This window comes from Dama dama, chromosome 7 (assembly GCF_033118175.1).
Source record: "Dama dama isolate Ldn47 chromosome 7, ASM3311817v1, whole genome shotgun sequence".
NCBI classification, from domain to species: domain Eukaryota; kingdom Metazoa; phylum Chordata; class Mammalia; order Artiodactyla; family Cervidae; genus Dama; species Dama dama.
In genome coordinates, this window is record NC_083687.1 from 11,973,847 (window position 1) to 11,990,489 (window position 16,643).

At 56.4% G+C, this 16,643-nt stretch overlaps 1 protein-coding gene across 1 annotated transcript in view; it reads left to right on the forward strand.

Annotated features, from left to right (window-relative positions):
* Positions 1-13,606, forward strand: part of PPARD (peroxisome proliferator activated receptor delta) — an 84,678-nt gene extending 71,072 nt beyond the window's left edge. Inside the window, exons 3-7 of the mRNA XM_061146521.1 lie at positions 7,634-7,788; positions 8,557-8,695; positions 9,952-10,154; positions 10,328-10,778; positions 11,708-13,606. Of these exons, the coding sequence (XP_061002504.1) occupies positions 7,634-7,788; positions 8,557-8,695; positions 9,952-10,154; positions 10,328-10,778; positions 11,708-11,955 (1,196 nt within the window). The 3' untranslated portion in view covers positions 11,956-13,606. The remainder of the gene's footprint in view (positions 1-7,633; positions 7,789-8,556; positions 8,696-9,951; positions 10,155-10,327; positions 10,779-11,707) is intronic.
* The last annotated feature ends 3,037 nt before the right edge of the window (positions 13,607-16,643 follow it).

A 16,643-nucleotide genomic window follows, 5' to 3' on the forward strand; every position in this document is an offset into this window, starting at 1 on the left:
ACCCCCTCTCAGCCTCTGGCTCTCCCTGCTGCTGATGCCGCCCCTTCCCTCACCGCTTCACCCCAACTCTCTCCCACCCCCTCCACCGTTCCTTGCTCCCTTCCCGCAGAGGGAGCTCTGGGTCAGTAGAGGATGTGCTGCCCGGAGGGGCATCCCGACTTCGCTGCTGGTTTCAGCTGAAGGGGATCCCTACTGCAAGTGGTAACGCAGGCAGAGGAGCGGGCTGGCCCCACAGAGATGGATCTGGCCTCTGAGTCTGCATGGGGAGAAGGAGGTGGATGGGGTCCGGAGTTGAGCCAGGGCGGACGGGGGCTGTTGAGGTCGGACTGGCCCCCGACTGAGCCTGCAGCTCCAAGAGGCCTGGATCCCTGGGTCACACTGCTCTGAACCTGCACAGCAGGAGCCCGGCTTTTGCGGAGGTTCCTCCTCCTTAGGGCACAGGGTGGTCAGGCGACTGGAGAGCCATCGTCCAGTCCCTCTGGTCCCACCAGACACCCAGGCATCAGGGGAGTACGCTGCTGTGACTTCAGGCCCCGAGAGAGGGTGTCCCCGCGCCCCCAGGCTCACCTGCTCCCTGCTGGGTGGCTGGTAGCTGGGAAGGCTTTGCAGACCGACCTTCCTCAGCAGAGAGGACTGGCTAACCTGCAGCCATCCGTCTGTCAGTGCTGACAGCACACACTGGCTGAACTGGCGACGGGCACGGGGGGTTAGGAGGCAGAGGGGAGACCCCGGGGGCTAAGAAGGAGCCAGAGGGGTCACCAGGGACACCGGGGGGGAGGGAAGGGGAAGAGAGGGCCTCGGGGTCGGTGGCCTCACTGCCTACCCTGGCCCACACCATCCCCGGGCACGGAGAAGTTACCAGTGTGGTTTCCTGCACACCTTGGGGGACCATATCCCCTAGGGGTAGCCTGCTCACATGCAGACGTGCGGTAGCTGGTGCAGAAGCAGGCGAGGCAAGTGAGGTGATGGAGTCTTGGGGAGCTGCTGGGTTTTCGGGTACACAGGGAGGTGTCTGGGGCAGAATTTGCCCAGCCGGTCTCACAGTGCTGTGTACGATTTGGCGTTTAGTAGATTCTGTGTATCAGTAAATGGATGACGTGGTAGTAGAAAGACCTACTTGTTTGGTAATTGAAACAGGAGGGGGTTGTTTAACCTAATCACTTAAGTGAAAGCCATAGTGTATAAAATTCTACAAGGCAAGCCCCCCACCAGAAAAGCAGGAGCAGGCAGTTCATGGTAGGACAGACAGACAAATGGCCAGAAAACAGGAAACATTTCTCAGTCTACTAGACAGCCAAAGAAGGACTCTTCAGACGAGATGTCATTTAGCGTGTGAGTTTGGTGGCGAGGACTGGGCTGGCCTTGAAGCCCCTGAGGCGGGGAGGGCGGCTTGGCGGTGCAGGCCAGCACTTCTTAGCGTGTGCTGCTTCGGTCCTACAGCTCCTCTTTGAGGAATGTATCCAATGTAAACACTCGCTCAGAGATTTCCACACTCATCCACAGCCATGCCGTTCATGATAGCAGAAAATTGGAAAGCGCCCATGTGTGGGGAGCTGGTTATGTAAACTGTGGGAGAGCCATGCATTGGGGTGCCGTGCAGTCGGTAGGAAGAATGAGGTGGTTCTGTATACACTGACAGGGAAGTAAGCTCCCGACTGCTTGAGGATCCCACTGTTTAAAAACCCTCACGTACCTCAGAAGGCACTGGAAGAGAAGAGCCAGAGGACTGGGGGCTGCTCGGAGGAGTAGGATCATGGGAGGAGGGTCTGTCACGCTCTGCATGCAAGCCTGCAACATTCTCATAACTTAAAAAGCAAATGAATCACTTTCTTTAAAAGGATGAAATAAACTAGTTGCTGTTTTCTTAAAAAAACAAAACAAAGCAGCCAGCAGGTGAGGGGCCCCAGGAACAGAGCTTCTTGTGTTGGGGATCCCACCATCCAGGGCAGGAGCCCCAGGTCTACCACTCTGGACCGCAGGCCTCTGGTGAGGGCCTCACCTCTCCAGTCCCAGGCTCTTCACCCTTTAGGGCTGTGTCCTGGAACTTCCCTGGTGGCCTCGTGGTCAGGATTTCCGGCTTTCAGTCTGGTGGCCCGGGTTCGATCCCTGGTCGGGGACGCTGCGTGGTGTGGCCGGAAGTCCTGTCCGTCTCAAGGGCCGGCGGGTGAGGAGTCACGGGGCATGTGACTGGCCACAGGTGTGTCAGCACCTGCCAGTTCCCTGTTCCTCCCCGTGAGTCTGTGACTTTGGCCTCTGGAGTCCCCTTAGGGAGCCAGGAGGATGAGGCGCCATCTCAAGCCCTGAGACAGCAGGGAGGCTGCATAGTTTGGCTCCCTCTGACCCCCCAGAGGTTCTTCACTGATGCTGTGCACCTCTGACCAAGCTCAGCACCCGCCAAGCACCCCTGCTTCCAGGAGGCAGGCAGGACGGGCGTCAGGTGAGCACTCAGCAGCGAGGCCGCTCGTGTGCCCGAGTCCTCGGCCGGTGGGGGCGCTGAGCCAGCCCTCACCCGCCTCTCCTGCCCTCTCCCCTCCGGCGGCAGTGATGAATCTCCCAAGGGGGAGGTCAGGGGTCTCCGCATGGGACTGAGGGAGACAGTGTCCTTTCTCCCAGCCTCGGCACATCCTCTTACTCAGCAGTGCTTGACGGGGGTCTGCAGGGGCTGGCTGTCCAGGGGAGGGCACGACTGAGGACCTGCCCTGAGGATCACGCAGGCCAGGCGAACAGGAGACTGCCGGGTCACCCAGCCCCAGAGTTCCACAGAACTGGCCCTGTCTTCAGAAGCTGTTTGCTTTGGGGACTCTGCCAGCAAAGTAAATAGACAGGACTGTTCCCTCTGGGCCACCCTCCCAGCTCTAACAACAGCACACCTCCAGTGATGGAGGCTAGATAGACAGGCAGGTGGCGCGATGACGTGAGTAAGGTCAGTAGTGTCTGTTTGCTAAACTTGTAATCAGAGATGGTGCAACTGATACTTCACTCTCTGCGTGATGGGGCTACTGCTTATGCTGAGTCCAAACACTCCAGTAATATACTCGGCGGTGACTCGTCTCCTCACTGATCCTAGCCACACACTATTGATTAGTAGTTATAAACACAAGTACACACACGCACACGTAGGTATGCGTGGTCGTCCAGTGCAGGGGGTCAGAGCTGAGCCCTGGGGGTTCTGAGTTATAATTCTGTCTGCCACAGTGTCAGGGTTCTGTGGAGAAAGAACCAAGAACGAGTGTGTGTGTGTAGAGAGATTTATTTTAAGGAATTGGATCATCTAATTAGAACATTTGGCAACTTGAAATTCTGCAGGCAGGCTAGCAGGCTGGAGACCTGGGGGCGATGATGATGGCACTGGAGTTGGAAGCAGCCTGCAGGCAGCATTCCTTCTGCCTTGCGGAGGCTTTGATCTCATTTTCCTAAGGCCCTCAGCTGACCAACAGGGGCCTCTCACATTGTGGGGAGTCCTGATTTAAATGTCAGTCGTATCAAAAAATACCTTCATAGTAACGTATTAGACTGGATTTGACCAAAAACTGGATCTCATGGGTACCTGGCCTGGCCAAGCTGACACAGAATTAGCCACTGTTAGCTCGTCACGTAGCCTCCTGAGCCTGTTTCCTCATCTCTGAAAGAGTCTCAAGAAGACCTGCTTGAAGGGTTGTTGCGTGGGTTGCGTGAGGCTGATGTGTGAAGCGTCCAGTGGAAGTCCTGACACGCTGGGCGTGTACTAACACAGAGGGCGTTACTGCTTCAAACACATAGCCCTTGCAGGGGTTCTCGGATTGAGGGTCCAATCCCACTCCTACCGTGTACTGCCCAGGTGACTGTGGACAAAACCCATGACTCCCTGGGCCTCGGCCCCCTCATCTTTCCATGGCGGCAGTTACTGGCTCCCAGGGTGGTTTGAAATGATGTACATGCTCCGTTGCTCAGTCCTGTCTGGCTCTTTTGTGACCCCATGGACTGTGGTTCGCGAGGCTCCTCTCTCCCTGGGATTCTTCCACTGGGAGATCATGGGTGGACCAGGAGCCTTCAGAAGCGGGTCCCTTGAGTAGGGAGCATTCTGCCATTATCACTTTTGGGTAGAATATGGGGACAATTGGAGAATAAACTTTTAAGCCAGGTGGTGAACAGGGAAGACACGGAACCTTTATCTCTGGAAAGCTCCCCGTGAAGTGACAGGAATGCCCCAACACACAAGTTCCCCACAAGACCCGCCCTGCGGGATGCGTGCACTCCGCACATCCCCGCCCCTCAGCCCCACCGCCCCTTTCTGCCTGTGTGGCGGTTATTCATGTGTTCTTAGCCCCTCAGACAGGCATGGGGCTGGTGCTAACCCACCACCTGCTGCCCCAGGCCTCCCTCTCTCCCTGTGGCCGTCTGTCTGGCGGGGGAGCAGACACACCCGGGGCGCCAGCGCTGCCCTGGGCCTGTCTCCCCCCAGTCCAGTTGGCAGCTCTTCCTGACTGTGCCCCGCCACCCCCGGGACACTCCCTGCTGTCCAGAGATCTGCCTGCGTCGCTGGTGCGTGGGGTTGGCACCTTGGCTTCTTCCAGGCTGAGCAGGGCGGGTGGAGCAGGGGCACCCAGTCTCATTCGGCGCTCTCCCGGCCTCACAGGCAGAGGCCCCTCCGCCCCCGTCTTGCTTTCTGTGAAGCCGTGGAGAAGAGGAGCCAGCAGCCAAAAGAAGAAGGCCGGGCCCCTGCCATGTGGGCACAGGGTTACGAACTGCAGAACCTTAAGTCCCATCCTCACTGAAGCGGATTTACACAGCACTGCCAAGATCCAGGAGCTTCTCTGTTAACGCCTATGCTCCTCATCATGACTCTAGACAGACGCTGCTGTCAACTCCATTTGCAGAGGAGACAGGCCCAGGACACAGAGCTTAGGTCTGAGCCTTGGACCCCGACTTGAACTGCCCACAGGGCTCTTGAACCCATTCTCCCCTCCCATACCAGGCCTGCCGCTTCTGAAAACCTGGAACCAACTTGGGGTCGTCCGAAGCCCTGACCTTTGAGCCCAGAGAGGGGAGCGGTCACGTTCCCTGACCCCCTCTCCCAGCAGCAGCTCCTGCACAGGCCTGCATCTCACTGCCTTCCCCGCCTCCAGCCAGCCTTGCCACTCGCTACCTTGGGTCCTGGTTTCCTTACCTCTGCTGGTTGAGGGCAGGGTCCGACTCCCGCTCTGCACTCGGCAGGTGCTCAGCAAATGTCTGTTGAGTGAAAAGAGAAGGTGGCGTTGCCACAGCAGTGCCAGCAGCAACCAGGTGACCAGACGCCTGCCAGCCCTCCAGGGCCACAGCGGGGACAATGGGAACAGCCTGGGGTGATAGGTCACTGTGAACCCAGGTTCAGTGGAGGAGGTGGCCTTTGAGATCCAAAGAGAACGTGAGTAGAGACATGCCGAAGCTAGCAGGGGAGGCAGATGTGCAAACCACAAAAGCAACACCACTTCGAGAAGTGCCAGAAAGCGAACATGCACACAGACCACACAGATCGGGGAGGAAGTGCCGGAAACCCTCCCTGCCCGCGTCTGCGCAGGTCTCCACAGGGCGTCGTCACATGTTACCTCGTTTTCTCCCAGAAGCTGGTGATGTGAATCCCATGCCCTCCAGGAGCGGTGGGTCCTGCCCAGCCCCTCCAGCCAGAGGGCACCGAGCCCCGGGTGCCCAGGCAGCTGGAGGACCCTCAGTCCAGAGTCGCCAGGCACCTGTCCTACGTCCCGCAGCAGTGCCCCGGCCGCCCCGGGGCAGCAATGCCCCGGCCCTGCCCTGTGGCCCTTACGTCCTGGCGGGGGGACCCAACTCCGAGTGCACTCAAGGGTCCCTGACACCGGAAGGGCTCCCTCCGCCAGGCCACCCACTCCCCGCAGTGAGCGCCCCTGTCCTCAGGCTGAGTGGCACAGCTGCAGCCCGTGGAGCGCCTGGCCTCTGTGACCGGCCCGGCTTTTTAGGAAGCAGGGGCCTAGTCCCCCCTACTCTCGCAGCCGGGAGGCGAGCAGCTGCTGCAGGCTGCCGTTTCCTTCTCCCGAGGATCTTCCCGACCCAGGGATTGAACCTGTGTCTCCTGTGTCTGCCGCACTGGCAGGCGGATTCCTTTACCACTGACCCAGCTGGGAAGCCGTCTGTTTATTTGGTGCATCAGGTCTGGTGGCGGCCTGCAGGGTCTTCGTTGCTGCCCTCGGGCTTTCTCTCTAATTGTGGCTCTCGGGCTCAGTAGTTGCAGCACTCAGGTTTAGTTGCCCCGCGGCATGTGGGATCTTAGTTCCCCGGCCGGGGATTGAACTCTTATCCTCTGCACTGGAAGGCAGATTCTTAACCACTGGACCACCAGGGAAGTCCCAGCAGTCAAGATCTTGTGCAGAGTGACCGTACTATAGCGAGGGCAGAAGGCAGCCCGGAACACGTTACATCTGGGCTGACCACCACGGCTGGGGTCTCCCCGCAGCACCGTCTGCTCCAAGCTCCTCTGCTCTGGGGATTTGGCCCCTGCCCCTGCCCCTTAGGAGGGTGCTCATTCATCAGGGAAGAAGACAGAGGACGGCAGGTTGTTGGGCTAGCCTGGCAGAGGAGACGGGCGATCTGTGGCGTCACGAAGCAGCATTGTGCTGGGGCTCAGTCAGGCCCCCTTGCCAGGGAAGGGCTCATTTCTGAGCGTCCGAGGAGGCATTTAGGAGAGACCCCCAGCCCTTCTTGGTGAGTCAGCCAACAGCACCAACACCCTGAAGTCCCCCGTGGCCGACTGCTTTCCTCACTGACACTCTCAGTCCGGGGCTCGGATGGCTGTGCCTTTATCAGTAACAGGAAAGCGCTCAAGGAAGTTCAGCCTGCTGCCCGGTCAGCGTGACTGAGACTTCTGCTTTTTCTGCTCAGTCAAGCAAGAAATTTCGTGGGTATGAACTTGAGCTTCTTGAGAGACTCTTCACAGCATCCCTAGAGTCCATGCAGGAATCAGACTTCTGGGGTGAAGGCGCTTCTGAAGCCCCCGCAAACCATGCCGCACACAGTCTCCCATGGGCCCACCCAGTGGAGCCTTGTAAACCAGGGAGCCACTTCCTAAGGACAGTCTAAGAGAATCTGCTTTTTCCCTCTTGCTGCCGTCCTCCCAAAACACAGCCATCCCCCATGCCCTCTCTCCATCAGTGGTGAGTCCACCCAGGCAGGCTCTGACTCAGCCAGATAATGAGCAGAATTTCTGGAACACCTGCAGGGTGTCAGGTCTGGGGGAAAGGCTTTGGACACATTCACCCTCCTCCCAGAGAAGGTCAAGAGGCTGAACCTCGGAAAGGTTGACTCCCAGAGGTCATGTAGCCCTTAAGTGGCTAAGCCAAGACTGTGAATCATAGGTGTCTTACCACCTGTGCTCCCTGAGGGCTCTGGTCACCTCCCCAGGCCCCTAGGCCACCCTGTGTGTGTCTGCAGACCTCGCCCCGTGTTGTGTCCGTAGACCTCGCCCCGTGTTGTGTGTCTGCAGACCGACCTCTCACCCGTGTTGTGTGTCCACAGACCTCGCCCCGTGTTGTGTGTCTGCAGCCCTCACCCCGTGTTGTGTGTCTGCAGACCTCACCCTGTGTTGTGTGTCTGCAGACCTCGCCCCGTGTTGTGTGTCTGCAGACCTCGCCCTGTGTTGTGTCCACAGACCTCTCCCAGAGCTGCTCTCCACTCTCACTGCTGGACCAACTGCAGATGGGCTGTGACGGGGACTCGTGTGGCAGCCTCAACATGGAGTGTCGGGTGTGCGGGGACAAGGCGTCGGGCTTCCACTACGGTGTTCACGCGTGTGAGGGATGCAAGGTACGGGCTGAGGGCGGGCTGTGCTCACATGGTGAGTTGACCTGACAGAGCTTTCCCGCTGCCAGGCGAGACCCTGACCAGACCCGCTGCGAAATTCCTGCCTGGGAGGCAGCCAGGCCTTTGGGCTGGTTCCAGGCTGAGTTCTGGGTCCCGCAGCAGAGGAGGGGTTCCCTCACCCGGCCTGGCCTGCTGGGCACCAGTGGTGCTGACCCAGCCTCTCACCTGGGCCGCTGGCGCCCCCTGGGGACCGGACAGGAGAGGACGTGCAGGACAGAGCGGTTCTTGGCTTGCGTCACCTCCCTGAGGTCAGGGCTTCCCGCGCCTCAAGGCCCCAGGAGGGGCTCCTTTATAAAAAAGGAAACATTTTAATTCTTTTTCCAGGAGTGCTTTTGGGTTCTTTCTCCTAACTGCATACCCATCAAAATTTCACAGATGATTTTACTAAACAACTGCCTAGAAAAATGCAGAACCAGATGCATTTACAAGTAAATTAAGTTAGCCATAGTACATTTGGTGTCATCAAACTAACAAAGAAGCACTTAAATATGGTGTTTTATTTGAATTATTTCAGAAGTTTTAGAATTGTTTTACTTTCCTTCTGCCTCTCCTCTCCAATGATATTCCCCCTGTTACTTCCAAGATTCAGGAATTGTTTCATCTTAATGTATAATCAAGCCCCCAAGTGCAACCCAGCGGGCAGGGCACGAGCCTCACCCTTTCTCCCTTCCTCGTGGTTTTTCTCTTCCTCACGTGTCCACACTCCCTCAGGGCTTCTTCCGTCGGACGATCCGCATGAAGCTGGAATACGAGAAATGTGAGCGAATCTGCAAAATCCAGAAGAAGAACCGCAACAAGTGCCAATACTGCCGCTTCCAGAAGTGCCTGGCCCTGGGCATGTCGCACAATGGTGAGCTGACCCGAAACCAGGTTTCCGGGAGCCCAGAGACAGAGTGGCTGCCCGCAGAGCAGGGCCCAGCAGGCAGGTCAGCTGCTGACCTTGCCCGTCTGCACCCTGAGTCTCAAAGTCAGCACAGGCTGGCCTGAGGGCTGCCTTCCCAGACTGCCTGGGACCTGCCACGCTCCCAGTCTGGGGCATTGCCTATCTGCACCCAGACAGTCGCCACCTTTCTGCACCCAGGCCTCACCCTATCTGGCCCAAAAGGGACCTGGGAATTGACCCCAGTTCCAGTCGTGTTGGAACCACCACTCTCCTGGAACCTGTCTTGGATGACCCGACAGGGCATGAAAAGCCACTGCCAAGGCCCAGGACCCCCTCCAGCCTTGGTTGTTGAGGGCAGGCGGAGCCAGTAGGTGACCGCGTGTATCGCTGCCGGGAGCCAGGCTGCAGCCTCCTGGAGGCCGGTGCTCCGGGAGACAGCCTGCTCTGCTCCATGCGCTAGGTGCCCAGCAGTCTTGTCTTCAGACTCGCTAGGATGTTGCGTAGCCTGCCTACCCCCTCTTTGCCCCTCTGGGTCAGACCTCCAGAGGACAGGGAGGCCCTCTGTATACGTGTCTCCACCCACAGATACCTGCCTGTCTTGCGTCTTAGAAGGTGGCAGGTCTCGAGTTTGATCCATCCCCTTCAGCCAGGATCCCATCCCTTGGGTGGGGAGAGGGGAATTTTCTAGGAGGTCTCAGGGGTAACTGAACGCTTCTCAGTTTTTCTCTGAGGGAAACCAGATTCACATCCTGGTCTATTATTAGGGATTACAGTTTTTGAGTGCTTACTATGTGAATACTCTTACTTAATTCTGATCATTTAGTGAGATTTATTAGCTGCACTTTTCTCATGAGAGAAGGTGAGGGGGCCTGCCTGAAGCCAGCCACACTGTGGGCCACCTGCTGAGCTGGCCCTCAAGCGCAGGCCTCTGATGACAGCGACTGTCCTCCCGCCCGCCAGGCAGCACGGCCTCCCAGCCACAGAGGCTCAGTCGCCCTGTGAGTTAGGGCCCTTGTGTGCTAGACTCTGAACAAGATAGCCAGCAGACCTGCCCCCCTCCCCGAGCTTGTATTCTGGAGGAGTACCCCAGCATTCCAGCTTGCTGGCTCTCGAGCTTCTGAGGGCCCTGTGCTCAGAAAGCATGTCTCCATCTCTGGCCCGCGTGCCTTAGAGGTGCCGGGCCTCGCCTGGGCCCCTCCATGACAGTCCCCCTCCCTGCACAGCCATCCGCTTCGGCCGGATGCCAGAGGCTGAGAAGAGGAAGCTGGTGGCGGGGCTGAGAGCCAACGAGGGGAGTCAGCACAACCCCCAGGTGGCCGACCTGAGGGCCTTCTCCAAGCACATCTACAGCGCCTACCTGAAGAACTTCAACATGACCAAAAAGAAGGCCCGCGGCATCCTTACCGGCAAGGCCAGCCACACGGCGGTGAGTGTCATAGCTCAGCCGGCGGCACCCCAGGCTCTGGGCCCTGCTGCTGCCCACCTGACCGCGGGGAGCAGCGGGCCTCCTCCCCGCTCACTCCATGGTGGAGGCAGAGGGTGTGGGAGCACACACGGGCAGGGCCCGGGGCCTGGCCTCTAACAGGGCCTGGTTTGCAGCCCTTTGTGATCCACGACATCGAGACGCTGTGGCAGGCGGAGAAGGGCCTGGTCTGGAAGCAGCTGGTGAACAGTCTGCCCCCCTACAAGGAGATCAGCGTGCACGTCTTCTACCGCTGCCAGTGCACCACGGTGGAGACCGTGCGTGAGCTCACCGAGTTCGCCAAGAGCATCCCCAGCTTCGGCGACCTCTTCCTCAACGACCAGGTGACCCTGCTGAAGTACGGCGTGCATGAGGCCATCTTCGCCATGCTGGCCTCCATCATCAACAAGGACGGGCTGCTGGTGGCCAACGGCACCGGCTTCGTCACCCGGGAGTTCCTGCGCAGCCTCCGAAAGCCCTTCGGTGACATCATTGAGCCCAAGTTCGAGTTTGCCGTCAAGTTCAATGCCTTGGAACTTGACGACAGTGACCTGGCCCTCTTCATCGCGGCCATCATTCTCTGCGGAGGTAAGTGGGGCGGGGAGGGGGCGGAGGGCTGGCCCCCGCAGAGCCAGCCTCCTGACAGCTGGGCCCTCAGCGCAGGGGCCGAGCCCAAGCTCTGTCAGCATGAGGAAGGGGCCTTGTGACAATGGCAGTGGGACACGCCCAGCACTAACGTGTGTGCGGGATCAGCTCTCTCTAGTATATGCGGGTGACACAGAAGAGAAAGGAAACGTATCAACATGTTGATGGGGGTTATTTCTGGTGGCAGAGAAAGTTTCTGTTTTACCTGCTTTTTTCAAATTCCAGCACACCAAATATAATCAGACTCATGCTGACCGTGGCATAGAGCTTGCTTCATGCCAGGCGCTATTTCGGTTTCTTTTTGTTTATTTATTTTTGGCCACACTGGGTCTTTGTTGCTTTGCACAGGCTTTCTCTAGTTGCGTCAGCCAGGGCTATTTCTCGCTCTCGTCATGGTGGCTGCTCTTGTTCCAGAGCACAGGCTCTAGGCGTGTGGGCTCAGCAGGTGCAGCTCTAAAGAGCAAGGGCTCAGTGGTGTGGCACACAGGCTGAGCTGCTCCACGGCATGTGGTATCTTCCTGGACCAGGGATCAGACCCGTGTCCCCTGCATTGACGGGCAGATCCTGTCCCCTGTGCCATCAGGGAAGTCACCCTAGATTATAACTCTTTAATCCTCATAACAACTCTCTGCCAGAGGCACTTCTGTTATTCCCATTTTACAGATGAGGAAACTGAGGTCCAGAGAGGTTGAGTGATCTGCCCGTAGCCATGTTAGTAGTCTATGGTAGAGAAGGGGTTTGTATCCAGGCGGGAGGCCCACTGTCCCCAAGGCCAAGTTGCCCACACCAGTGTGGGGGTAGGGGGCTGCCCTGCCCTCCGAGCCTCCAGCTGTGCCTCCTCCCTCCCACGCCCCTGCCCTGTGTCCCCACAGACCGGCCAGGCCTCATGAACGTGTCTCAGGTGGAGGCCATCCAGGACACCATCCTGCGTGCCCTCGAGTTCCACCTGCAGGCCAACCACCCCGACTCCCAGTACCTCTTCCCCAAACTGCTGCAGAAGATGGCTGACCTGCGGCAGCTGGTCACGGAGCACGCCCAGCTGATGCAGCGCATCAAGAAGACCGAGACCGAGACCTCGCTGCACCCCCTGCTCCAGGAGATCTACAAGGACATGTACTGAAGGCGGCGGTCAGGGCCGGCACTCGCCGGGGCCTCTCCCATGACCAGCCCCTGAGCACGGGCACCCAAGCAGCGGGATCACTCATGCGGCAGGACTCACGGCTTCTGGCTCCCCACCCTAGCCTCCCTCCCCTCCCCCTCAGCGCCTCTGGCTTCCCTCCTTTCTCAGCTCTTTCTCTTCCTTCCTCACTGTAGATCTCATGCTTCCTCCTCTCTCCCCCTCCCCTTGTCTGTCCTTATTTGTCTTCCCCTGAGACAGTTTATCACTTCACCAGCAGCTAGAGCAGGGCCCGAGCAGGAGGGGTGCGGCCTGCCCTCTGTTCTATGGTCACCTTCTCCCGTCTTCAAGGCCAAGGACCCCAAAGAAACACTAAATGCTCTGGGCCTGGCTTCCTGGGGAAGCCAAGCAGCCCTGAGTTGACTACAGAGCAACCCCTCATCCCTGGGTCCCTGGTGGGGGCCGCCTCCCCCAGATGGTCACTGCCCTGCTGAGGCCACGGCTGCCCCCTCCGCCAATACCTGCCATCCTCCTGGTCTTCTTTTCACTGATCTTCCAGGCCAGCGTCACTGATGGCCCCCTGTGCTGGCCGCTGGGGTACACCCCTCCAGCCTGGATAGAGGTGGGGTTCCCTCCGGGTGGGGGTCCCCACACCTCCACTGAAGAGAAGCGAGCTTCCTGGGAGATAGAGGTTGCTGGGGTGGGTCCCCCACCAGCACCTCAGCTCCCCCCCCTGCAGCTGCCGAGTCCTGCCACTGTCAGCTCCCCAGCTCCCACCGCCCTGCTCCCGCCCAGCTGCAGCTGCGGCCACACACTCCCCCCAGCACACACCCCGAGAGCACTGAACTCACTTTACCTGGGGGCTCCTCGCCCCCTCCCTCCCCTCCTGGAGGCAAGTGAGGGCCCAGAGAGGCCAGGGGTGGCCCCACAACTTCTCCCCGTTCCCTGGGCTGGGCTGGATCTCTGGGTGGGTGAGTGGGGTGGGTCCTGCGAACCCAGCCCAGCACCTGCTCACAGATCCTGCACATCTGTGACCCCCATTTGTCGCAATAGCTCTGCTGTGCTCCCCTTTCCTTGTATTTGGCCCAGCTGGCCGCCTGGAACTCCCCCTGCACCACCTTGCCTGACCAGGACCTCGCCTGGCCCAGCCCCACTCCTTGCCCAGTTCCTCCCCCCAGTGACGAGCACTTACCACCTCCACCTCAGGAGGGAACGCAGCTTGGAGGCTGACCGAATGGAGAGCAGAGCCCGCCCAGACTGCCTTTCCAGAGGGAAGTGGACCTGGAGGGGTGAGGGGCTGGCTGGGGTCACTGAGAAAGGTGGCAGGAGACACGGGGTGAGAGCCCAGGCTTCCTGGGTCCTGTCTCGTCTTCCCCAGGGGCCCTTCCACACCCCCCAATCACTCTCTGTGGCAAAATTCTCCCCTCTGGTCCCTGTTCTCCCCTCCCCGCCCTCTCTCCCCGCCACACACGCCATCCTCATCCCCCACCCGGTCTGATACTGAGGATCGCAGCTCTTCTCAGTGTCTGAACAGTCTCCAAAATGGAAATGTATATTTTTGCTAGGAGCTCCAGCTTCCTGTGTTTTTAATATAAATAGTGTATACAGACTGATGGAACTTTAAATAAATGGGAATTAAATATTTAAGAATTGATTTAGACTAACTCAGTTCTTGATAGTCTTTCTCCTGGGGGCCTTGGGGGACTACCCACCTTCCACAGCCCGTGCATGGAGCGGGAGACACTGGGCAAATAGCCTGGGGTTCTGGTGGGGGTGCCCATCATTCCCCCCACCTCTGGGCTCTGCCCACCGCTCATCGGCCAGCAGGGTTTGTGGACGACTGAGGAGGTGCCACCCCACTCAGAGGAAGCACTTGGGGTGGGAGCGGAAGAGGGGGGTGTGGAAGCGCAGCACAAACCAGGCTTGGGGCAGCAGGGGTCTGGGAGGGGCTCAGGAGGACCCGGGAGGAGCCAGTCCCTCTGGACCTCGAGTGGGATGGGACTCACAGAGCCAAAGCCTGGCGTTCACTGCCGGACACTGCTCTCCTTCGCTGACACCCCGGTTTTCTCCTTTACTTCCAGTAGGGCCATCTTCACAGAGGTTCAGGACAGATGAGTCCGAAGTTTAGACTAAAAAAGAAGAAAGGAACCATGAGAGAATTAGAAGATACCGTCTTTGCAATAACTCTATAAAACTTCTGAAACTTGTAAAGGTTTATTTTTAAATAAAGGAAGAAGTCCCCAGGCTGGTAATATCCCTGGGGAGCCTGAAGAAGCAGACACAAAACCTTTCTGAAGGACCAACACAGGCAGTACAGAACTTCCACAAAATTATAAATGGGAAGAAGCAACCTGCATGGAAATGAGCAGAACAACCAGTGAAATTAGAGCCCCAGGACATCAAGAAATACAGCTGTTGGTTACAATATAGGAAACGGGTTTTTTTTGGGGTTTTTTTGTTTGTTTTATTTTGCCTGCAGTGGGTCTTAGTTGTGGCTTGTGGGATCTTGTTCCCTGACCAGGGATTGAACCTGTGTTCCCTGCATTGGGAGGGCCGAGTCTTACCCACTGGACCACCAGGGAAGCCCCCAAATAAGTTTTATATTATTTAAAAATATATAAAGATATGAAAATTGTACACAAGATAGTTTGCTTTTCAAGGGGAAAAAAAATGACAAACATTTTTAAAGAAATGCTTGGAATTTCCGGAGAAAGAAACTTAGTGAGTTTTAAAACATCAGAGACAGCCAAAGAGATCACTTTTTGCACCTCAAAAAAAGATCTATAGAAATCATTAAAAAAAAAAAAAAACCCACAGGAAAATAAAAAATGTGGAAAGGAAGAATAACAATACAAATTCTCATATACTGCAGAAGGGAGTAGAAGTTGATACAATCAACTTGAAAAACAATTTGGCGAAACGTCATAGCGTCATAGCGTTCACATACACCCGTGGAAGCTTGAGGCATCACCCAGGCTCCACCCCTGAGCATCCCTGAGGCCCGTGACTGCCTGGCTCGTAGCTGAGTTCCTCTCAGGAAATGGCCTGTAGTGAAGGGAGCCTCCTTGCTCAGAATAAGAACATCTCCTCAGGAGCAGCCTGTAGCCCATGTGTGGGGACAGCGCAAGCCCCACCACCCGAATTTGAGACGACGCGAAGAATCGTCCCAGCTGGGAAGCTTCTGTTGTAACTGCATCACGGTTTAACTTCTCTCTCTACCCAGTCCTGCCTCCTTCAGTTTCTTACAGGGGCTGTTCTCAAACGCACTCCCCAGTGAGTGTCCTGTAGGTAAAACTCCAAATCTATCCTGGGGAAGCCAGCCTGACAACACCACCGCCAAATTATACCAAGACTCGCATACATGTTCATTACACCAAGAGCAAAAACTTAGAAATAGCAAAAATGTTCATCAACAGGAAAATAGATACATTTGATAAATTTGATGAATAGACGTTTCAGATATTTTTTGAAACACGTGAAATTTATTGTACACCCGAAAATGTCTTAAGTTCCAGGGGGTATACACAAAACTTAGAATCTATATAATAAAAAGATACTATCTTACTATCTACACATTTAAAAATTTTCTTCTGTTGAGGGGGAACATAAGGGAAAACCTTTAAATCAACCATATTTTATTTTTATTTTTTTAACCATATTTTAAAATGTGTGACACAGTAAGACAAAAGCTACCTACAAATTGATATGTTGAAGTGCAGCAACCCAATCGAAAAATGGGCAAAGGATTTGAGCAGGAAGAGCAATGCCTCTAAAACATAGGGAGAGGTCCTTATTTTCATAGGAGAAAAAATACAAGTTAAAACTACAATGAGGGCTTCCCTGGCAGCTCAGTGATAAAGAATCCGCCTGCCAATTCAGGAGACACGCGTTCGATCCCTGATCCGGGGAAGATCCCATCCCATGGGCCGCAGGGCAACTAAACCCTGCGCCACAGTGAGCCTGTGTTCCAGAGCCTGGGAGCCACAACCACCGAGCCACGTCCCTCCGCTGCTGAAGCCTGCTCACCCCGGAGCCCGTGCTTCGCAACAGGGGACGCTGCCACGACGAGAAGCCCACGCACTGCGACTCGAGAGCAGCGCCTGCTCTCCCAAACTGGAGAAAAGCCCACCCAGCACAGCCAAAAGTAAATAAAAGTGAATTTTTAAAAGCCACAATGAGATACTGTTGTTTTACATAACAAATTAACAAATATCAACAAGCTTGATTATATTATGTGCAGAATCTCACACTGTTGGTGGAAGTAAAATCTGGCACAGCCTCTATAGAGGGCAGATTGGCAGCACCTGTAAGAATTATTTTAAATAATTTTGATCCAGCAAAAGTTAAAGAACAGTGATGTCCTGTTGATCTCCCAAACTAGTTAGACAACAGAAGAAGTTGTTTAAATTCAACGTAAAAATCTCTCCTTTGGGACTTGCCTGGTGGTCCAGTGGTTAAGAGTCTGCCTTCCAGTGCAGAGGTCATGGGTTCGATCCCTGGACAGGGAGCGAAGATCCCACATGCCACGTAGCAACTAAGCCTGCACTTGGCAACTAGTGAGCCCACAAGAAAAGTCCACGTGCCACACACAACGAAAGATCCCGCGTGCCACAACTAGGACCCGAACCAGACAAGTATATAAATACCTAAAAACAAAAATCTGTCCTAATTCCTCTTGTTTGGTCCTTTTA